This window comes from Pan troglodytes, chromosome 6 (assembly GCF_028858775.2).
Source record: "Pan troglodytes isolate AG18354 chromosome 6, NHGRI_mPanTro3-v2.0_pri, whole genome shotgun sequence".
Lineage (NCBI taxonomy): Eukaryota > Metazoa > Chordata > Mammalia > Primates > Hominidae > Pan > Pan troglodytes.
Window position 1 is genome coordinate 73,860,811 of NC_072404.2, and position 24,427 is coordinate 73,885,237.

Here is a 24,427-nt window from a genome sequence, read left to right on the forward strand (position 1 = left end):
GCTAACGTGGTGAAATCCCGTCTGTACTAAAAAAATACAAAAAAATGAGCCGGGCGTGGTGGCTGGCGCCTGTAGTCCCAGCTACTCCGGAGGCTGAGGCAGGAGAATGGCGTGAACCCGGGAGGCGGAGCTTGCAGTGAGCCGAGATCGCGCCACTGCACTCCAGCCTGGGCGACAGACTGAGACTCCGTCTCAAAAAAAAAAAAAAAAAAAAAAAAAAAAATGCCATGCCCAGTGGCTCACTCCTGTAATCCCAGCACTTTGGGAGGCCGAGGCGGGCGGATCACGAGGTCAGGAGATCGAGACCATCCTGGCTAACACAGTGGAACCCTGTCTCTACCAAAAATACAAAAAATTAGCCGGGCTGATGGCGGGTGCCTGTAGTCCCAGCTACTTGGGAGGCTGAGGCAGGAGAATGGCATGAACCTGGGAGGCAGAGCGAGACTCCTTCTCAAAAAAAAAAAAAAAAAAAAAAAAAACTAAAAATAAAAAGAATGCCACAAATACCTGTATACGCGTTACCTAGAGTCACCACTTGTTAACATTTTGATTCTGATATTTGCTGCCTTTTCCTTTTTCTCTTTTCTTTTCCCTCCCTCCTCCCTCCCTCCCTCCCTTCCTTCCTTTCTCCCTCCCTCCCTCCCTTCCTTCCTTCCTCCCTCCTTCCCTTCCTTCCTTCCTTTCTTTCTTCCTTTCTTTTTTTTGATTAGAGACACTTGAGCCCAGGCTGGATTCAAACTCCGGGACGAAGTGATCCTCCTGTCTCAGCCTCCGGAGTAGCTGGGATGACAGGTGTGAGCCACAATGCCTGGCATTCCCTTATTTCTTTTGCACAGGCATGAGCTTTCTCTCCATACACAGGTGCACACACTTACTTTACTGAACCATTAGAGAGTTGTAGATAGCAGATCATTTCACCCCTTCTTGAAAAAGGGCATTCGATGTAGCTACAGTCGCCTTATCACACTCAGGAAACTTAGCGCTGATAATCTACTATTATTAAGATACAATGTAAACTCACATTTCTTCAGTTGCCATAATAATGTTCTTTTTCCTCCCAATTCAGGATCCAGTGAAGAACTACACATTGCATTTAGTTGTCATGTTTCTTTAATTTCCTTTCCTCTGGAAGTTTCCTTAGCTTCTTTTTGTGACATTGGCACTGTGACAGATGACATTGATATTTGAAGAGTCTAAATTTAACCCAGTTGTTTTGAAGACTGTTCCTCAATTTGGAATTCTCTGATTATATCCTCATGGATAGATTTGAATTAAACATCTTGGGGCTGGATTGCTCTGAGGGATGTCTTTCTCATGCATCACATCATTGGTGCTGTGAAATTGGATAACTTGATTAAGTTGATGTCTGTCTGGTTTCACCATATCCTGTTGCCAGCAACCTGTCGTTTAGTGGTGGTTACAGTAACTTCTCAAAGATAAAAACTGCCTTTAAAAAAATTCCCCAATACATACAGCTCGTTTAGGACTTCATAAAAGGTAGATAAAGTACCTCTTGACATTTTATTAAATAAAGAAAGGCCTAGCATACATTGATTGGCATTTATTCTGTGAATATTTAGCTGGGTTTTAAAAAAATTTATCTTCCTGATAAAATCAATGAATAAATCAGCTCTGTCAGCCAGAGTCTGTTACACAGAGTACCTGTGTAAACATCAATTGGTTCTCTTGATCCCAAAACACAGATTCATTAAAACTTATGTGAAAGAGAGTTTTCCTCCTTTATATTCGTTCTAGAAGAGGCAGAGGGTGTTCTTTGGATTCTTGCATTACACTATTGACTTGTTTAGTGGGGTAGTAACTTGGAATGGCCAAGGACAAATTTCCCACGACGTGGAATATTCTGAATGACAGAGAAGGGGCCATTATTTGGAAATAAAGTTGTAACGGTGCACCTGCGATGGATCCATTGGCCCTGAAGAGAAAAAACATTCATATTTTTTCTCCAGTCAAGTATTCCAGGAAGGGATGTTTTAATGCTTCATATTTTGGAGAGCACAGGGAGTTATAACTCAATTTCAAGCAAAGATAGGAGGAAGCCAGTGGGCTGATTTCCTGATTAAGCAGGCAAAGATGACATGTGGTTTGATTTGTCATTTTCAATTTTAAATGAACTCTGTCACGTGCACTAGTTATGCATTGTCCTTCCTGTGTTAGATTCCTTTCAAATATGATACTCTTTGGGACTTGAGTGTGTTTGTGGTCATTTGAGCAAAGCAGCACTTTTATGAAATCGTAGCTTGAATCACTGGTAGCATTTGGTAAGCTTCACAGAGCTGATTTGATTATAGTGCTGACATCACTGTGCTGATGACCTAAGGCCGAGGTCTATCTCTTTGTGAACCACTGTTAGTTTTGCTTTATTGACTGGGAAGTCACCTATCTGGCCCATGCTTTTGAAGTCTTGGGTCATCATTTGGATCATCTCGCCACACTCCTGGTTTAAGAACATACAGAGGTCTCTGTTGCACATTACATCAAGTGCAGACCCCTCTACCTGATTTTTAAGGATTCTGCATGACCAGTTTCCATTCATCCAGTTCAGTCTCATTTCCCACAGTTCCATAGTTACCTTCCACTTTATTTAGACTTCTTACTGTGTGATCTTGAGCAAGTTACTTAATTTCTGAGTCTTGTGCTTTATCTCTGCAGAGTAGGAATCATACGAATAGCTCCTACATCACAGGGTTTTCAGTGAGAATTAACTGAGATAGTATCTTTTACAAATAATAGCCTTCCATTATGGAGATGTTAATACAAGTACCAAGAACTATTCTAAACTTTTAAAATTTGTTGTCTCATTTTATCATAACAGTTTGATGAGGTAGGAGTTGCTGGTGGTAGTGGTAGTTGCCCAGATAGTAGTAGTGATAATGTTGGTGCTTATTGAGCACTTACTATGTTCCAGGTACTTTACGTGTTTCCAGTGAACCCTGTGAACAGTCTTACAAGGTTGATACTATAGTTGCCATTTCATAGATAGGAAATGTAAGCATAATGAGATTAAGTAACTTGCCTAGATTCACATGGCCAAAGAATTCAGGAGCTGGATTTAGAATCCAGGCCATACTTTTAGATACTAGTTTCATCCCATTTTTATTTTAGAAGGAAAACTTAAGGAGTAATTAACTTAACTAAAATTCTCACAGCACATAAGTGGCAGAGCTAGAACATGAACCCAAATCTGATTTCAAAACTATGTTCTTTGTCATACTCCACTGCCTCCAGACTGCTGAAAACAATGCTTTCTGATATGCTATTATAGAGTGGATCGATTGTGATTTAATATACGTCACATCGTTGTGTTTCTTCACTCAGGAAAGATGGCATATTGCCTGGATTAACTGTTACACAGGGAACCAGGCTTTTGGCCACTGCTTGCCACCCTGACTGTACCTGTTGAGTTGACGTAGGTGGTGAACACCCTGGGAGCATGGCAGATATTTGGCAGGATACTTGCCCATGGCTGGAATTCCCAGTGGTGACATTGGTGTTAAGTGGGCCATTTCTGTTGATTCAGCAGGAGGACGTGGCTGCCCAAGATGTCAATAGCTGATGGGAGGCAGATAGTAATGGGGAGAGGACATGGCTGTGGGATGGGACAGCACTTTGTTCCCAAGTCTACTCTGAAATTGCCCACAGCTAGCTAAACCATGTTGGACTTAGGACATTTCTCAGTTTCAATTTTAGGTTGTAGTCCCTAAATTCAAAAAGTGGACTACTGTATCTTGACAGGAATTCTTTTACAGAATTTGATACCCAGAAAGGGGTGTGAGCCCAGACTGATGATAGCTTACTTTTCTTTTTCAGGAAGGATGCCAATTCTGCGCTTCTCAGTAACTACGAGGTAAATTGGATTGTTACATTTTCCTCTCTGATAGTTTGCCCTTTGCTCCTGAGATTGTTAAATTCATTTTGGTTAGAAATGACTGAATTCAGGCTGGGTGCAGTGGTTCACGCCTGTAATCCCAGCACTTTGGGAGGCTGAGGCTGGATCACTTGAGGTCAGGAGTTCAAAACTAGCCTGGCCAACATGGTGAAACCCAGTCTCTACTAAAAATACAAAAATTAGCTGGGTGTGGTGGCACATGCCTGTAGTCCCAGCTACTTCGGATCCCAGCTGAGGCAGGAGGGTCACTTGAACCCAGGAGGCGGAGGTTGCAGTGAACTAAGATGTGCCACTGCACTCCAGCCTGGGCAATAGACCAAGGCTCTGTCTCAAAAAAAAAAAAAAAGAAAGAAAGAAAGAAAAAGAAAAAAGAAATGACTGAATTTATTTGGATTTTCCACTTTAAAATAAGACATGGCAACATCTGGTGGACCTTGGAATAGTGTAAGCTTGACACGTTATACATAGTACTTCAGGAAAGCTGGGAAGACTCTATTTTAGAGGGGGCAACCTTCTCTAAATCTCAACGATTCCAAATCATCATTTGGGATGTAGTCATAGGATAGAAGCATCTATTTTAAGGCTGTTTCTGTCTGCAAAATTTCCCATTAAAATTTTTATGATTTTTCCTAATTATCACCTTTGATATATTTATATATTTATAATGCTTTTATACATTGCAAATAGTCTTATGGGTATTAACATCCTTATTTTGAAAGTGAGTTTAAGCCGAGCACAGTGGCTCATGCCCATAATCCCAGCACTTTGGGAGGCCAAGGCCAGCGGATCACGAGGTCAGGAGATCGAGACCATCCTGGCCAACATGGTGAAACCCCATCCCTACTTAAAAAATAAAAAAAGAGAGTGAGTTTAGTTGACTCACCTTTCTGAATAGTAGAAATTAAGAAATGTAGAATTTTTGGGGCTTAGGGTGGGATTGCTGGAGAAAGGAAAAGAAGGAAAAAGGTTGGTAAGAGAGGAGATATTCCAGCATTTTTGCCTCCTATTTGGCACTAGCAAAACCATCTGATAGGCTCACTCCAGGTGTAGAAAGAACCATTTATACCTTGACTGTGAATTTTCCATGTGCTAGAGTCTAAACTCAGAAAGACTCAGGAGGTCTAGAAGGTAGTAGGTTAAGTGCAGTGTCTCACGCCTGTAATCTCAGCACTTGGGAAGGCCAAGGAGAGAAGATTGCTTGAGGCTATGAGTTAGAGCTCAGCCTGGGAAACCTAGCAAGACCCCCAGCTCTTAAAAAAATAAATTAGCGGCCGGGCTTGGTGTCTCACGCCTGTAATCCCAGTACTTTGGGAGGCCGAGGCGGGCGGATCACGAGGTCAGGAGATCAAGAACATCCTGGCTAACACGGTGAAACCCCATCTCTACTAAAAATACAAAAAATTAGCCGGGCAAGGTGGCGGGCGCCTGTAATCCCAGCTGCTCGGGAGGCTAAGGCAGGAGAATGGTGTGAACCCGGGGGGTGGAGCCTGCAGTGAGCCAAGATTGTGCCACTGCACTCCAGCCTGGGCGACAGCGAGACTCCGTCTCAAAAAAAATAAAAATAAATAAATTAGCTGGACGTGGTAGCAAACACCTACTATGGTCCTAGCTACTTGGAAGGCAGAGGGGAGGTTCGCTTGAGCCCAGGAGTTTGAGGTTACAGTGATGACCACTGTACTCCAGTCTGGGAGACAGCTTTTGAGACCGTGTCCCCAAAAAAAAGCTCCCAGAGTGTAAGACAGCAAAAAGAAAGAAAGAAACCTACCCCCTTGTGGTGCTCCCCTCCCCCGCCCCACAAAAAAGAAGGTAGTAGAATAAACAGAGTTGGCCATATTCTTTCCTCCCTAAAGGCTCAGTCTTAAGTGGTTGCAGCTTAGAACAGGAAGGAAATGGTTGAATGGTTTTTGGCCAAGCCTTTGGCTTTTAGGAGCCTCCTTGTCCAGTTTGGACTTTGCTAGGTGTTTGGGTGTTTTATCCATTGGGGAAACATTGCATTCATTGATCTCATGCCACTATTTCTGAAAGGACCAGCAGATGAGAGGGGTCGTATTGTATCTGGTGATGGTGTGTGAGCCTGCATTTTCTTCACTTCTGTGGTAGAATCTCTAAAACAGGAATGAGACTAAGATTCCCCCCTGCCCCCAGCACTAATACATGTATGTTTTATCCTTGTGGGAAAGTTTGCTTCTAAAGATCCATAGCATTTTTTCCTTTCCTTTTTGGGGGGCAAACTCTGTCTTATCACTTGCCTCAAAATTTTTCTTTTCCAGAAAGAAATTATTGTATTAGATTTTTATACTAGAGAAGCAGGATTCTTTTTTTTTTTTTTTTTTTTTTCAGATGGAGTCTCGCTCTGTCACCCAGGCTGGAGTACAGTGGCACCATCCAGGCTCACTGCAACCTCTGCCTCCTGGATTCAAGTGATTCTCCTACCTCAGCCTCCCGAGTAGCTGGGACTACAGGCGCCGCCACCATGTCCGGCTAATTTTTTGTATTTTTAGTAGAGATGGGGTTTCACCGTGTTAGCCAGGATGGTCTTGATCTCCTGACCTCATGAACTGCCCACCTCACCCTCCCTAAGTGCTGGGATTACAGGTGTGAGCCATCATGCCTGGACCCAGAATTCTTTTTTAACAAAATATTTGCTTTAAGAAAATCTGCTTTCAAATAGTATATTTTTGAGATCAGATTAGTGATGTACATATTGATAGGAAATATTTGAAATATTTTAAGTAAATTAATGAATTTGGATTATTTGGCTTATATAAAAGAACATTTTTTAAAAATGTAATATGCCTCTGGGACTCATATTTGCTCAAATCCAAGAGTTGGAAGCTGGGTGATGGGCGGGTGAAAGGAAGTACTATACTTTCCTGTTTATCCTTCAAAACCACTGACCTTGGATAGATATATTTCTCAAATTTATTCATAAACTTCTTTTTTGTATCTCCTCCTAGGTATTTCAGTTACTAACTGATCTGAAAGAGCAGCGTAAAGAAAGTGGAAAGAATAAACACAGCTCTGGGCAACAGAACTTGAACACTATCACCTATGAAGTAAGGCTGGGCTTCTGGTAGACCTACCTAAAGTACCATTGAGGGAGGGGGTTTATTCTCCCAATGACTGGCAGCTGAAATCAAGATTGCTTTTTATATGATCTGAATGTTTTATTCTAACCTGATTTTTGTTTGTCTGTTTGTTTTTTGACACAGAGTCTCGCTCTGTCGCCCAGGCTGGAATGCAGTGGTGTGATCTTCGCTCACTGCAAGCTCCACCTCCCGGGTTCATGCCATTCTTCTGCCTCAGCCTCCCGAGTAGCTGGGACTGCAGGCGCCCTCCACCACGCCCAGCTGATTTTTTGTATTTTTAGTAGAGACAGGGTTTCACCATGTTAGCCAGGATGGTCTCGATCTCCTGACCTCGTGATCCGTCCGCCTAGACCTCCCAAAGTGCTGGGATTACAGGCATGAGCCACCACACCCAGCCTACTCTAACCTGATTTTTATTCTGTTTATAGAAGTGAGAGGAGTTTGGTCAAGTTTAGAGTTTAGCCAGCTACAAAGTTAGAAGGAATAGTGTAAAAGATTGCCCTCATTTCTCCTTGAAAGGGGATCACAGCTCACTGCAGCCTCAACCTCCTAGGCTCAGGTGATGCTCCCAGCTTAGCTTCCCAGGTAGCTGGGACTATGGGCATCCGCTGCCACGCCTGGCTATTTTTTGTTGTTGTTGTCCAGGCTGGTCTCCAACTCCTAGGCTTAAGGGATCTTCCCACTGCAGCGTCCCAAAGTGTGGGAACTTACACACTTAAGGCTATTATTTTTCAAGTTTGAGATTCCTTCCAAAATATGTAATTATAATTCCTCCGAAATTTTATCTATATTCTTCCTCAAAAGCCACAAAATCTGTGTAATCACGAGAAAGCATCACATCATTGCAAATCAAAGAAAAAAAAGAAAAATCTTTTTATTTTGAAATCATTTTTCTTTTTTTTTTTTTGAGACGGATTCTCGCTCTTGTTGCCTAGGCTGGAGTGCCATGGCGCAACCTCGGCTCACCTCTGGCTCCCGGGTTCAAGCAATTCTCCTGCCTCAGCCTCCCGAGTAGCTGGGATTACAGGCATGCACCACCTCGCCTGGCTAATTTTGTATTTTTAGTAGAGACGGGGTTTCTCCATGTTGGTCAGGCGGGTATCAAACTCCCAACCTCATGTGATCCGCCCACCTCTGGCTCCCAAAGTGCTGGGATTACAGCCTTGAGCCACCATGCCCAGCCATTTTTCTCTTACATTACATAAACGTAAAGAAAGTGCTGGGATTACAGGCGTGAGCCACCGTGCCCAGCCATTTTTCTCTTACATAAAAGTTGTAGAGACAGTGCTGGGAGTTCTCATGTACCCTTCCCATAGTTTTCTCTGATGTTAATATCTTACATAACCATGGTACAGTGATCAAAACCAAGAAATTAACATTGGTACATACTATTAAGCCAAACTTAAATTTTATTTGAATGCCCTGTTTTCCCATTGCTGTCTTCTGGGTTCCAGGATTCAGTTCAGGATACCATTTTATATTTAGTTAACATGTCCCCAAAATGACATTCAATCTATATCCTTACTCTTCCTTTGTCTTCCATGACCTTGACACTTCCAAAGGCTCGTCAAGTATTTTGTAGAATGTCTGTTGATTTGTGATTGCCTGATGTTTTATTATGATTACACAAAACCTATGGCTTTTGAGGAAGAGTACCACAGAGGTAATCTCCCCTTCTCGTGTCCTGATTTCTGGGGGTACATGATATTGATGTTTCTTATGGGTGATGTTAACTTTGGTCATTTCGTTAAGATGGTATCTGCCTGGTTTCTCTACTGTAAATCTACTGTTTCTTCATTTCCACATTATGTTAGAAAGGATTTGGCTGGGCGTGGTGGCTCACGCTTGTAATCCCAGCACTTTGGGAGGCCGAGGCAGGCGGATCACAGGGTCAGGAGATCGAGACCACGGTGAAACCCCATCTCTACTAAAAAGAAAAAATACAAAAAATTAGCCGGGCGTGGTGGCGGGCGCCTGTAGTCCCAGCTACTCAGAGAGGCTGAGGCAGGAGAATGGCGTGAACCTGGGAGGTGGAGCTTGCAGTGAGCCGAGATTGCGCCACTGCACTCCAGCCTGGGCGACAGAGCAAGACTCTGTCTCAAATAAATAAATAAATAAATAAATAAGATGAAAGGACTCACCAAGTTTAGCCCATATTCAAGGGGAAGCGGGGCGGGGGGATTAAGCTCCACCTCTTGAAGGGAGGGATATCAAAGAATTTGTGGTTGTATGTTAAAACCACCACAGTAATTAAAAAATATTTTGTGGGAGATGCTTTGCGGCTAGGAAAATAGCCTACCCTTTGCTTAAGCTTTTAACCATCAATTTTAGCATTTATTGGTGGGTCTTTCCTGCAGTAGTTATGACTATGGTACAATTGCCTAAGAGTGATTTAAAAATTTTTCTCATTCTTGGCTGGGTGCGGTGTCTCATGCCTATAATCCCAGCACTTTCGGAGGCCGAGGCGGGTGGATCACGAGGTCAGGAGATCGAGACCATCCTGGCTAACATGGTGAAACCTCGTCTCTACTAAAAATACAAAAAGAAATTAGCTGGGCGTGGTGGCAGGCGCCTGTAGTCCCAGCTACTTGGGAGGCTGAAGCAGGAGAATGGTGTGAACCCAGGAGGCAGAGCTTGCAGTGAGCCGAGATCGTGCCGCTGCACTCCAGACTGGGTGACAGTGAGACTCCGTCTCAAAAAAAAAAAAAAGAAAAAGTTGTCTCTTCTTACCCGTTTATTTATTCAGTTGTATATATCCATGTAGACTCATGGCAATTTATTTTATTCTTTGGGTTCCCCCTCTTTAAAAAAATTGTTCAAAATATAACACAATTGTCAGATTGAGGTTTTTTTTTTTTTTTTGAGATCAGAAAAGTTTTCTCCTAAAATTTCATTAGTTATTCTTCCTCTTCTAGCTACTGGTTTTCTCTTTCAGGAATTCCAATTACATGAAGATTGGTTCTCCTGAATGCCTTTTTGTTTTATACAGGATTTTTTTTCTTTTTTGTTTTCTTTTTTTTTTTTTTTTGAGACAGAGTCTCACTCTGTCACCCAGGCTGGAGTGCCATGGTGTGATCTCGGCTCACTGCAACCTCTGCCTCCCGGGTTCAAGTGTTTCTCCTGCCTCAGCCTCCCTAGTAGCTGGGATTACAGGCATGCACCTCCACACCCAGCTAATTTTTTGTATTTTTGGTAGAGATGGGGTTTCACCATGGTGGCCAGGCTGGTCTCGAACTCCTGACCTCAGGTGATTTGGCCACCTCGGCCTCCCAAAGTGCTGGGATTACAGGTGTGAGCCACCGTGCCCAGCCTCTACAGGATTTTTACAAACAAAATTTTAGAATTTTAATTACAGTCATTGCTTTCGTTTTTTCTCATTCAGGGTTCTTTGTCTTATGCTTGGCTTTTTTCTTTTTTTTTTTTTGCCAGACGTTAAAATACATATCAAAAACACCATGCAGGCACCAGAGTCCTGAAATTGTCAGAGAATTTCTCACAGCATTGAAAAGCCACAAGTTGACCAAGTAAGTAAATCTTTTAAGTAGGAAGAGAGTGACACATGGTGAAATGATAGTTGCTACATTCGTAGCAACCGTGTATTGATATTCGGCTGGGTTTGGATTTAAAGAAGGATTATAGTATTGGAGATGAAACAACTGAAAGTTAGACATAGGGACTAGAGTAAGGAACAAATTTTTTTTTTTTTTTATAAATGAAGAAAGTTCATTTATCCTAGTGATACTGTATTACTCTGCCTGCTTATTCTGCAAAATTAGCAGAGATTAATTTACATTCTCAAAAAAGACGGGTGAGGGGAAATGGAAATGCTTCATGGAAAAGAAGGCAAATTTAGGTCATGGGTAGAGATCTCAATCAAATGGGCCAAAATACAGTTTATTTATATCTGCTAACTCCCAACTGCTAGCATCTGACTACAGCATAACAAGCTTGGAATCGGGGAACCTGGGCTGTAGTCCAGTTTCTGCCCCTTATAGCACCATGACCTTGGAAAAGGTATTTGACCTCTCTGAGTTTCATTATCCTCACCACTGAATAAGGATCATCTGCTAAACTCACAAGGCTGGGAAAGGGTGAAGGGTGGTGTCTTCATGGAAACAATATGTGTAGATGTCCTTTTTGGACTCCAGAAGCCATAAATGATGCAACCTTATTTATTAACCATTAATGTGAACAGGGCCAACCATTTCTATATTATTAACACTGCTTCTTCCCTAATGATTCAATTCAGATAAACTTTACAAAGCACTTCACACCAAGAGCTGAGTATCAGGGCCACTTGGTTCTTACAGACACAGTGCCTCCAAGCCAAAATTGGTAGAACCAATAGTTCTACTCTTAAAGCAGGACCTCTCTAGCCTCCCGTTATCTAGATGAAAATGAGCTTACTAATTTAGAAACACAAGTGAGTATATTCTAGGCTAACCAAAGTAATTCTTCTCTAATTATTGAGAACATTAAATGTCACGAGCTGATCTCAAAATATTAGTAAAATAAGTTAAATTGTTTTGAAAGGAAGGAAATGTGATAATGTGGTAGAAATGGGGAAAAAACAAGACAGAATTGAAATATTATATTAATCAAGTACTAACTCTGGTTTGAATGGGTAAATGCAGAAGACCTTTCTTCCTTCTTTTTTTATTTATTTATCTTTTTTTTCAAAATTATACTTTAAGTTCTAGGGTACATGTGCACAACGTGCAAGTTTGTTACATATGTATACATGTGCCATGAGGAACAAATCTTAATGGGGTTTAAAAATCTTTTCTTGGCCAGGCGTGGCGGCTCATGCCTGTAATCCCAGCACTTTGGGAGGCTGAGGTGGGTGGATCACCTGAGGTTGGGAGTTCTAACCAGCCTGACCAACATGGAGAAACCCCATCTCTACTAAAAATACAAAATTAGCTGGGCGTGCTGGCACATGCCTGTAATCCCAACTACTAGGGAGGCTGAGGCAGGAGAATCGCTTGAACCTGGGAGACGGAGGTTGCGGTGAGCCAAGATTGCGCCATTGCACTCCAGCCTGGGCAACAAGAGCAAAACTCTGTCTCAAAAAAAAAAAAAAAAATCTTTTCTTGGAGTCCCAGTTTGTATGACATATCGCATCACCCCCACTCCCAGAATTCAGACCAAATTGGATGAAAAGTAGGGTTGACAAGTTAAAGTACTTTTTATAAAGTTGATCAGTGAAGTCTTTTGACATTTGTGTTTGCTTGAGGCAAAAGTGGCTTGATCATCTTCTGTGAGTTCTTGTAGTTTCCAGTTCCTTTTCTTGGTCTGGAATGAGTTCAACCTTTTAAAATTGAAAACGTCATACATCAAGAGTTTACATGAGAAGAAAACTAGCCCGTTTTTTTTTTATTGGTTTGGTTTTTTTTGAGATGGAGTTTCACTCTTGTGAGTTCATGCTGGAGTGCAATGGTGCAATCTCGGCTCACCGCAACCTCTGCCTTCGGGTTCAAGTGATTCCTCCTGCCTCAGCCTCCACAGTAGCTGGGATTACAGGTATCTGCCACCACACCTGGCTAGTTTTGTATTTTTAGTAGAGACGTGGTTTCTCCATGTTGATCAGGCTGGTCTCGAACTCCCAACCTCAGGTGATCCGTCCACCTCGACCTCTCAAAGTGCTGGGATTACAGGCGTGAGTCACCGTGCCTGGCCAATTTTGTATTTTTAGTAGAGATGGGGTTTCACTGTATTGGCCAGGCTGGTCTTGAACTCCTGACCTCAGGTGATCCTCCTTCTTTGGCCGCCCAAAGTGCTAGCATTTCAGGTGTGAGCCACCGTGCCTGGCCTATGTATACATTTTTGAATTGACTTGTTGATATCTGGAACAAATCCTGCTGAGATTCTGATTGGGATTGCGTTACATCTATAGGTCAGTTTTGGGGGAGAATTGACATCTTGACAATATTAATAATTCAAGATCGGACGGGCACGGTGGCTCACACCTATAATCCCAGCACTTTGGGAGGCTGAGGCAGGTGGATCACGAGGTCAAGAGATCGAGACCATCCTGGCCAACATGGTGAAACCCCGTCTCTACTAAAAATACAAAAAATTAGCCGGGTGTGGTGACGGGGGCGCCTGTAGTCCCAGCTACTCGGGAGGCTGAGGCAGAAGAATCACTTGAACCTGGGAGATGGAGGTTGCAGTGAGCCGAGATTGCGCCACTGCACTCCAGCCTGGCGACAGAGCGAGACTGTCTCAAAAAAAATTTAATAATAATTTAAGATCAGTCAAAGGTTAAAAAAAAACAACCCGCCAATACTGAACCTTCTAGTCCATGAAAACAGTGTAGCATACAGGTTCTGCACAAATTTTTTTAGATTTATACCTATTTCATAATTTTGCGTGCTATTGTAAATGGTGCTCATTTCCAGTTGTTGATTGCTGATATAGAAGTACAGCTGACTTTATATTGATCTTATGCCCTCCAGCCTTGATAAATCCACTTATTAGTTCTAGGAACTTTTTTAGTGTATTCTTTAGGATTTTCTATGCAGAAAGTTGTGGTGTTTGCAAACAGAGTTTTACTTCTTTCTCATCTGTATGGCTTTTCCTTCTTTTTCTTATTTCATTGCCCTGGCTGGGGCCTCCAGGATGATGTTGAGTAGGAATGGTGAGAGCAGACATCCTCATCTTGTCCCTGATATTAAGAGAAAACAGTCAGTCCTTCACCATTAAGTATGATGCTAGTTTAGGTTTTCCATGAATGTCTTTTACCAGGTTTAGGAAGTTCAGATTGCTGAGATTGGATGTTGAATGTTGTCACTTGCTTTTTCCATATCTATAAAGCTAAAAAGATTTGTAGCCTTTTGGCTGTATCTTTTTGTTTATTTTTGTTTTTAGTAGTTACTGAAGGGATCCCTACTAGGTTACTAGTAGGGTTAATAATATGCATGCCTGACCATTTATAGTCCAGAGTTAATATTTTACCAGTTAGTGTATATAAGTCTCTTTACCTTCTTTTTGTGTTATGGTTGTATTTATAACATATAATCTACATACATTGAAACATATAATCTGCATACTATTAGTAGTGTTTTTATATTTACTTTCTATATTCTTACATATTTTAAAGAACTTAAGAGAACAAAAATAGTCTTTTTGTCATCATTTCTTTTCCTCTCTATTCCTGAAGTGCCCTGTGTCCTTTTTATCATTTACTTCACCAGGAAGAACTTCCTTTGGCACTTTTCTGAGAACAGGTCTCTTGGCTACAAATTCTCTTATTTTCATTTAGCTGAGAATGTCATTATTTCCTTTCATTCCTGAAGGATAATTTCACTGGGTTGATTGATCTTTTCCTTCAGAACTTTTAAGATGTCATTTCAGTGACTTCTGGCTGTCACAGTTTTTGATTAGAAATCTGTGATCAGGCTGGATGCAGTGGCTCATGCCTATAATCTCAGCACTTTGGGAGGCTGAGGCGGGAAGATCACTTGAGGCCAGGAGTTTGAGACCAGCTTGGGAATCACTGTGAGACTCCATCTCTATATTTTGAAAAATAATTAATTAAAAAAAAATTTTAATCCGCTATCACTCTAACCCTAATGCGTCATTTTCCTCTGGCTGCTGTTAAGATTTTTTTTATCCCCCTCTACTCCTACTGCTTCACTTCACTAGCCTGGGCGCGGTGGCTCACGCCTGTAATCCCAGCACTTTGGGAGGCCAAGGCTGGCAGATCACGAGGTCAGGAGATCGAGACCATCCTGGCTAACACGGTGAAACCTCGTCTCTACTAAAAAAATACAAAAAAAAAAAATCAGCTGGGCATGGTGGCGGGCGCCTGTAGTCCCAGCTACTCGGGAGGCTGAGATAGGAGAATGGCGTGAACCCGGGAGGCGGAGCTTGCAGTGAGCCAAGATGCGCCACTGCACTCCGGCCTGGGGGACAGAGCGAGACTCCGTCTCAAAAAAAAAAAAAAAAAAAATTTAGATAAATTTAAAAAAAGATTATCAAGTCTTTGGTCTTCAATAATTTGATAATGATATATTTCAGCTTTTTTTTCCCCAGTTTATTTTTGCTGAGCTTCTTGATTATGTAAATTTATGTTTCTTACTACATTTGTGAAGTTCTCAGCTATTTTTGAAATATTTTTTCTATCCCAATCTCTTTCTCCTCCTTTTCTTCAGCTCCCAGAAACACAACTGGTAAACCTCTGATACTGCTGTACAGGTCTTTGAGGCTCTGTTCCTTTTTAAAAAAATTTGTAGTTCAAATGGAATAATTTCTCTTTTTTTTCCTGTCTCTTTTTTTAGTAGAGATAAGGTTTCACTCTGTTGCCCAAGCTGAAGTGCGGTGGCACCCTCAGGCTCACTGCAGCCTCAGAGTCTAATGGGATAATTTCTGTTGATCTGTCTGTATATGCACAGATTGTTCTGGCATCTTCCGTTATCAAGCCTACCAGTGAATTTTTCATTTCAGGTATTTTTCAGTTCTAAAGTTTCCATTTGGTTATTTGTTATAACTTCTATTCTTTCCTGAGAACTTGTATTATTCCATTCATTTCAGGAATGTTTACTTTTTCCCCCAGTTATTATAATAGTTAGAATCTTGATAATTTTAACATGTCATCATGGGCTTGGCATCTGTTGATTATCTTTTCCCTGGAGAATGAGTCGTATTTTCGTGGTCGAGGTAATTGTAGATTGTATCCTGGGCATTTGAGTATTATATTGTTTAGACTCTGGGTCCTGTTAAAAGCTTCTGGTTTGTGTTTTAGGAGGCTGTCAATCCAATTAGGTTCAGACTTCAAGTCGGTCTTGCCTTCCGGGGCAAGGATTTCAGTGTCATTTGGTTTTGAAACCCACTCTGGGTCTTTGCATATGGGACTGGACTGGCGGTGGAACTTGCTCCCTTCTCACTTGGGGTCTTTGCTGTGCTGGGTCTGTTCCATGCTTGCTGTTTTGGTGCTGTTCTGCACATAAACAGCTCAGGTGAATCTAGAATTTGTGTTGATTGATACTCAAATTTGGAGGAGTCCCCTTCTCTAGCTCTCCTCTCTGGAACTTCCCTGCTCCTACCCTCTGGCCCACATGATACCCCCTTTTGGGTCCTCTAGCCACAAGTTCCGAGTTTCTCTCAAAGGTTTACCTGCCCACCTGTGTATGGTTGTTACTAGAGCTGTCCTTGGAGCAGAGCAGGGAAAGTAGAAAAGGGAAAAGGGAAAAATGACTCTTGGGCACTCTGGACAGCAAGGGCTCTCTTCCAGGCTACGCCTGTTGCTGGTCCCCACCTGGGGGGCTGCCCTTGAGTTGTGAGCTCCTCTTGGGTCTCCAGCCTTTCTCAGTCTCCTGGCGAGAAAGATTGGATTTCTCCTGGAGTTGGAGCTGCTTGTGGGGCCACCGCAGCTGCACCAGGATTGAGGCCCTGAGAGAAAAGGGGAAAAAGCCCCAAGAAACTCACATCCATCCTCCACCCCAAATGGTTCTCAGGTTTTGTTTCCCTCCCAGACCACCTGCTTTTGTTTGCTTCTCAGAGTCGGGTATTTTTTTTGTTTTTTGTCTGGAGATTTCTTCTTTTCTTTTCTTTTTTTTTTTTTTTTTTTTGAGTTGGAGTCTTGCTCTTGTTACCCAGGCTGGATGGAGTGCAGTGGCACAGTCTCAGCTCACTGCAACTGCCGCCTCCTGGGTTCAAGCGATTCTCCTGTCTCGGCCTCCTGAGTAGCTGGGATTACAGGTGCATGCCATCACCGCTAATTTTTGTATTTTTAGTAGAGACGGGGTTTCTTCATGTTGGCCAGGCTGGTCTCGAACTCCTGACCGCAGGTGATTCGCCGCCTCAGCCTCCCAAAGTGCTGGGATTACAGGCATGAGTCACTGCGCCCGGCTGTGTCGAAATTTTTCACTGTAATCTGTGGAGAGAGAAAGGCTTTCGTGGGCTTCCTCCATCTTCTCCTATAGCAGAAGTGCTAACAGTTGATTTTTAAGGCCTCTTTTCATCTCTTTGGGCTAATGTATTGCTTCCTAAGCCCAACATCTTTTCTACTGTAAGTATGGACAAATACTGTTCAAAAAACCTACAAATACATAGGCATTGTCTTGCAAGCTGATTCGTGATTGGCCATGATCTATATAAATTTAAAGCAGACTGTAGTATTCAAGAAGGATTGATCTTAGCTCCCTTTTTTCCACTAATCATCCTAAAATCGAAGATTTTTAAAAATCTTTTTAAAAGCCTTTCTAATCCTTTTAACCTAAACCCTTTGATTAATTGCTTGTTTCCATGACTCTGCCAAGAGTTAACGCTTCAGGCAGCGTTGTTGTCCAACAGCCAGAAGAGGGAGCGGCAGGCTTCTTCACTGTGGCTGGGCCTGGCTCCTCTGGGAACTTGCAGCTCTTGTTATATTTGTGAGCATAACACATTCAGTTATACTCTTATAGTTATTTTTAAATGTACAATTAAATTATTGTTGACTGTAGTCACCCTGTTGGACTATCAAATACTAGATCTTATTCATTCTTTCTATTTTTTCATAGTCATTAACCACGTGCACTTTTCCCACCTCGCCCACCCTGCTGCCCGTCCCCGCCTCTGATCTGCTCTCTGGTCCTTCTCCTCTCTCTGTCTCCAGAAAGCATGGACTTCTTGGTTACAGCCTGTAGTGGTAGCTGAGATTTTGAGGCCTGGGTGAGGACGTCAGTAGGAGGGTCAGAGGATGAAAGTCAGCACCATGAGAGTGCCAGAGCCTCTCTGGAGAAGAGAAAATCCAGAAGGAGATGAAGAAGGGAGAGTCGGATCAGGAAAGAATTGAAAGAGAAGGTGTCATGGAAGCCCCGAGGGCAGGCAGTTTTAAGGAGGGAATGATCAGCAGTGTCAGATGGAGTAGGACCGAGGAGCAGCCGCTGGATTTGTCCGTGTGGAGGCACCAGGCCCTTGAAGCAAGAACACTTTTGGTGATCACTTGGGCAAGAGCTAGGGTGCAGGGAGTTGAGAAGCAAGGGAAGAAAGTAGAGACAATGAAAGTGGCTTGGTTCTGAAGCCAGCAGGGAATGTTTGTGCACTGACCCCCTTAATTCCACCACCCCAGACTGGAGTGTGGAGTGCATGGGGGCCTGCTGTGACCACAGCAGTGCTCAGCTCCTTGGGTGTAGGACAGGGAACTTGCTTGGTGGTTTGACCTCGAGTTGGAGTTTTTCAGGGAGCGGTTCTGAATGTCTTTGCTGATCTTCTGGTCATCTCGTTACCTATCCTCTGTAGCTTTTAGTCCTTGCGATCCCTCTTCTCCCTCTTCACGTGGAGACCTCTCAGACGGGAACTGAGAAAACTAACCGGAATGAACTCATCTCCCTTCCAGTCCTTTCCGATTGGCTGCTGGTTCCCCTCACCGTGGTCTCGGTGGAACATGAGCCCCTTTGCTGGAGATTTGGGCAGCAGTTTCTGAGGGTCTTTACTTTTCCCTCCTGGAATTTCAGCCTCTCCATGTGTTTGTCTCCCCAGCCGGTGGCCATTCTCCACTCTCCTTCCAGACCCTCCCTCCTTCGGCTGGAGCTGCTTTTTTACTTCTGTGTTATCAAGAGGTTCGTTCCTCCACAATCATTCCTCAGTCCTCAGAGTCCAGTTGTCAGCACAGCTGTCATTCCACTGAACTGCACAGGCCACCAATGACCTCTTGGTTGGCAAATTCAGTGACTTCTATATTGACACAGTCAACCTATTTTTCTCGCTCTGTCTCCCAGACTGGAGTGCAGTGGTGTGATCATAGCTCACTGAAGCCTCAGACTCCTGGGCTCAAGCAATCCTGCCTCAGCCTCCTGAGTGGCTAGGACTACAGGTGTATGCCACCATGCTTGGCTAATTGTTTTATTTTTATTTTTTGTAAAGACAGAGTCTCACTTTGTTGCCCAGGCTGTTTTTGAACTCCCAGCCTCAAGTGATCCTCCTACTTTAGCCTCCCAAAGTGTTGGGATTACAGATGTGAGCCACCGTGCCTGGCTTCTCCTGGCCCGTTAAATGGAGGCACTTTATGGTGTTCTGTCCTGGTCTTCACTCACTCCACAGTTGGTCTCTGGACCCATAATATCCACTCCATGGTTTCATGTAACTCCTTGCAAATAAATCTAGTGCTGGTTTTTTTCCTTTAGTTTTAGACCAAACTAGACACACTTTTTGACAGAAGCCTCTTCAGAGTTATAAAGGTACTACAAACTCAAATTTCATGTTAAATAATGTATTTTTTTTCTAAACAACCTAACCTTGACTCTATCTGTTCCCTCACTCCTCCTCCCCGATCCTACCCAATCTAGGCAGTTGTCAAGTCCTGTTGACTTTACCTGAGGGTGACGGGAAGCGTTTCATGTGTTTAGACGCTTACTGGCATGCCTGCTCCTGCTGGCCAACTTCATAACTCACTCTCACTCACCCAGGGGGTGTTACAATGCATTCCTCACTGTCTGCCTCCATTTTCTTGGGTCTTCCAAAATCGCTGCCAGCACCAGCCAGAGCATGCCCCTCTTCCTTGATTGCTCTCCTATATTGACCAAGTCACACCCAGCCTCTTGATAGTCAGGGCCCTTTCGATCTTGTCCCAAATGACTCTTTCACCCCATGTCCCACCCCTCTCTAGCTGTTTCCTAAAACTCCGGGAGCTTTCTTTCCTCTGGGCACGTCCTTGTGTTGTTCCTGCCCTGGCTGGCTGTCCCTCCCATCCCTTTTGCGTTGAAAAGCCATCAGGGTCTAGTGCAAGGGTCATCTCTGTGGAGTCTCCCTCCTTGAGTCTAGAGTAAACATTTGGGGGATTACAAGCAGTAGAAATTGACTAGAACTGCCCTAATAATGGCTGCCATTTATGGAGAAACTATCGTGAGACAGATGGCATTATGACACTTTCCATCCATTATCACATGTACACTAGAAGCAGATGGCCAAGAACAGGAGCTTCTCTGCCATTTACTAGCTTTGCAACTGTGGACACGTTATTTACTCTCTCAGTGTCAGTGAAATCTGAGGATTTGATGTAGTTCCACATAGAAAGCAAGCAATAAATGGTAGCGGCGGCCTCTGGAAAGATTTTCATCCCTGTTAATCCTCTCATAAGATAGTTAAGTACTGTTATCATTCCTATTTCACAGATGAGGAAACTGAGGCTCAGGGAGAGTGGGTAAGTGTTCTGCTTCCCCCAACACATGGCTGCAGGAGTCGTGGCTTCTTCATGTTTTCACTCCAGAAGGTGTTTAATGCAATAAATACTTACTGAGCTGATTGGAAAGATGGATCTGCAGCCCCAGGGTCAAATTGAGAGAGAAATGTAGAAGTTGTTGCCTGCACAGGGGTGGTCACTGCAGTCATTTGATCTCCTCTGAAGTTCTGTAGTCTTTCAGAGTCCACATGATTCGGCCACCCTTTCAGCAATGATCTGTTTCTTTCTTTGAGGCAGATGATCACTATATCTAACTGTCACTCAGATCTTTTGTTGTGAAAATTTACATGTATTTGTCTTCTTTCTCCAGCTGGGTTAAGTGCTTTCAGGGCAGAGGCACTGTACCTGTATTTCTGTGTATTAACTCCTGCCTCTTTTAGTCCCTGTTTTGTTTACTAAGATAATAAGTCAAATCTGGGAAATATTAAATCTTCATCTCAAAAAGGAATTTACCCATTTCTAAGAGATGACCACACAAGATGATTTTGTGTGTTTTAATTTTTTAGTTTTAGAGATAGGGTGTGGCTCTGTCGCCCAGGCTGGAGTGCAGGCTAAAGCGATCCTCCTGCCTCACCTCCTTGTCCTCTGCCTTCCGTAGCTGGGACTACAGGTAGCTGGGACTACAGGCGCAACCCATTATGCCCAGCTAATTTATTTTAATTTTTTTGTAAGGTTTTTTAATGTCGCCCAGGCTGATTGGGAATGCCTGGCCTCAAGGGATCCTCCCACCTGGCCTCCCAAAGTGCTGGGATTACAGGCATGAGCCACCACACCTGGCCTAAGGTGATTTTGTTAGTTGGTACTTTCTATAATTTGGATGAAGAAAGCATTATTTTCTTCACATTTTCCAGATAGGAATTACCGTCCTGGGCCGGGCACGGTGGCTCACGCCTATATCTTACCACTTTGGGAGGTCGAGGCAGGTGGATCCCCTGAGGTCGAGGGTTTGAGACCAGCCAGGCCAACATGATGAAACCCCATCGCTGCTAAAAAAAATACCAAAAATTTACTGGGTGGGTGTGGTTGCGAGCATCTGTGATCCCAGTTACTTGGGAGGCTGAGGCAGAAGAATCACTTGAACCCTGGAGGCGGAGGCTACAGTGAGCCAAGATCGTGCCACTGCGCACCAGCCTAGGCAATAAGAGGAAAACTCTGTCTCAAAAAAAAAGGAAAAAAGAAAATGACCCCCCTGTTTTAAAAATGGCATATGCCCTGCTGCTTTGTTTCCTACCATCACGCCTCTGATACCCATTCGTACCGTGGGCTGGGAGTCACTCACATACACGCTCCTGTTCCCATTCTCTCGATTTACAGTTGAAGGAACTGAGGGCCACACTCCAGTGGTTCTCCCATTTTTTATCTGGCAAATTATTCTCTGTGCAGCTCAGTCAGGACTCAGGACTTAGGGCTATGCGAGTTGTCAACGCTGTACTTTCCCTCCACAGAGCTGAGAAGCTCCAGCTGCTGAACCACCGGCCTGTGACTGCTGTGGAGATCCAGCTGGTGAGTGAAGGGCGCCTGTGCTAGGGAGGCTGCTGTGGGTCTGAGATGTAGAATGGCTGTGGTGGACAAGCCAGGAACTGCGTTTTTTTTAAGAGGCTGCCCAACCACTCCATTTCTTAAGGAAAAGGAGACCTTGCCAGTTTGATCCTAGTTAGTGTGGACTTAGGGACCACAAAACACTGGAGGAGATTTCATTCCTCCCCTAGGGTTTTGGCTGATGACTTGGCGGCTCTCCGACTCCCCTGATGTCCAGGCCATTCTGGCCATTGCTTCCCTGTAGGCGTTGTTGCCAACCAGATGTTGCATAAAAAACATGAAATTCAGCATGTCTCTGGTGAACATTCTCTGTCCCCACGCCCACCCTTCACCCTGCTCTTGCTTCCTCTCCTTCTGGGTGAGGGGAGCATGTGTGCGCTGTCCCATCGGCTCCCTTCCTTGCTCATCTCCTGGCCTGGCCTCCCACGCCGGAAACCTGCAAGCCATTCTTTTCCTTTCATCTCATAGTCAGGGAGTCCCCAAGTTCTGTTGCTTCTGTCTTCGTTCTTGCTTCTCTCCCTCGTGTACTGCGTTGATTTCTGCCATTATTTCTTCACGCGGCTCTTGCGGTTATCCTCTCCCCATTCTCCCTGGCTCCCCAAGTCCATCTCCCACATCACCGTCAGAGATCACATCTAAAACCATGAATGTGATCCCATTTCCCTGCATAAACCGTTTATTTAGTGCAGCCTCATCACTTGTGAAGTCCGCTTTGTACTGAGAGCGTAGGCTTTGGAATAGGAGGAGGCAGCCAGAGTAGAGGGGCCTGCGATGGGATAAGGGGCCCGGGAAATGATCCAGGGAGATACCCGGGCCACCACTGGGCACGCTGTGGCCGCTGCCTTCTTATTACAGGGCAGAGAGCATCGGTACCTGACAAGTGTTAAGCAGGCCGTCTAATTGCCAGTTTAAAAAAAAAAAAGAAGAAGAAACTTTAGAGAATTAACAAAATGAGAATAAAGCAGTTTCCAAAGTCAGTTTTAGAAATACTTAGCTCTTTGTCAAATTTCCTTTAGAAAAGTATGGAAGAAAATGGTCAAAAATACAATTTTTAGAGTTGCTAATGGAAAAACTTTTTAAAAGGCCACAGGGTATTTAATTTTTTACTAAATTGTTCATTGTCTTCCTAGGATTGTTTTTGCCCTTCAGAATGTACCCAAAATTAAATTAGAACAGTTCCGTCCATGAAGGGTGCCTTTCTCTGGGAACCCGCCTGTAGGCTAAATAGAAACCCCTTTCTCATGTGTCCTGATTATTTTCATGCTTTACACTGTATTGGAGTTTCAACTTAGAGCTTAGAGGAGAGAAAAAACAAACAGAACAGCAAGAAACGAATCCCTGATCATATGTCATGTCTCCTCCAGCTTTAATCAGCAACATATGTTACTCATGGCTTAATGACAGGCAGAGAGAAGAGATGAGGATTAGTGTGACCTCAGCCAGAGCCTGTGGAAAGTGGTATCATTACTTGGGGGAAGATTTGCTGCTATTGAGAGTGCCTGGGGTGGGCCGGGCGCGGTGGCTCATGCCTGTAATGCCAGCACTTTGAGAGGCCAAGGTGGGCAGATCACCTGAGGTCAGGAGTTCAAGACCAGCCTGGCTAAAGTGGTAAAACCCCATCTCTACTAAAAGTACAGAAATTAGCTGGGCATGATGGCGCACACCTGTAATCCCAGCTACTTGGGAGGCTGAGGCAGAATCACTTGAACCCGGGAGGCCAAGGTTGCAGTGAGCCGGGATCGCACCACTGCACTCCAGCCTGGGTGACAGAGTGAGACTCCATCTTGGGGAAAAAAAAAAAAAAAAGAGTGCATGGGGTGTGCCAGACATGGTCTCAGTCCTTGGTCCTGGTGCCTGTGATTATCTGTCACTTTGAATGCCCTCCCCATAGTCTTGGAAGGGGGCAAGTGTCCTCTCCATTTTAGCCCAGAGGGCTGGTGAGTGGCTGATTGGGACCTTCTGATTCAGAAGCTTTACTTTGCTCCTCCAAGCCAGGTACTTGTGCTTCATGAGAAGAAAGATGTGTGTGGCATCCCCTGAGATGGTTTCCTTCTCGTTTCTACAAAGTAGGTAGGCCTTCGTAGAAACTGCTGTTTCTCAGTAGTTGGACCATTTTATAGCCAGATTCTTCCCACTCTGGAATTTGGCTACAAAAGGTAGCAAATTGTTTACCAAGGTTTCTAGCAGTATCGCTTCTCACCAGAGTGAATAAGAAATGAAAGCTGTGGCCGAACATGGTGGCTTGCGCCTGTGATCCCAGCACTTTGGGAGGCCAAGGTGGGAGGATTGCTTGAGGCCAGGAATTCAAAACCAGCCTAGGCAACATAGTAAGACCCCATCTCTACAAAAAATGAAAAAAATTAGCCAGGTATGGTGGCGCACACCTGTAGTCCCAGCTACTCAGGAGACTAAGGTGAGAGGATTGTTTGAGCCCAGAAGTTCAAGGCTGCAGTGAGCTATGATAGTGCCACTGTACTCCAGCCTGTGTGACTGAGCAAGAACCTGTCTTTTAAAAAAAAAAAAGCAAATGGCTGGGCACGGTGGCTCACGCCTGTAATCCCAGTACTTTAAGAGACCGAGGTGGGTGGATCACCTGAGGTCAGGAGTTTGTGACCAGCTTGGCCAACATGGCGAAACCTCATCCCTACTAAAAATACAGAAATTAGCTGGGCATGGTGGCGGGCACCTGTAATCCCAGCTACTTGGGAGGCTGAGGCAGGAGAATCGCTT

The 24,427-nt window shown here is 43.9% G+C and overlaps 1 protein-coding gene across 3 annotated transcripts in view; it reads left to right on the forward strand.

Annotated features, from left to right (window-relative positions):
- CRCP (CGRP receptor component) overlaps nucleotides 1–24,427 on the forward strand; it is a 40,045-nt gene that overhangs the window by 9,161 nt on the left and 6,457 nt on the right. Inside the window, 4 exon segments of one of the 3 annotated variants that reach the window (NM_001242429.2) lie at nucleotides 3,829–3,865; nucleotides 6,865–6,963; nucleotides 10,426–10,520; nucleotides 21,604–21,661. In NM_001242429.2, the coding sequence (NP_001229358.1) occupies nucleotides 3,829–3,865; nucleotides 6,865–6,963; nucleotides 10,426–10,520; nucleotides 21,604–21,661 (289 nt within the window). 3 annotated transcript variants of the gene reach the window in all.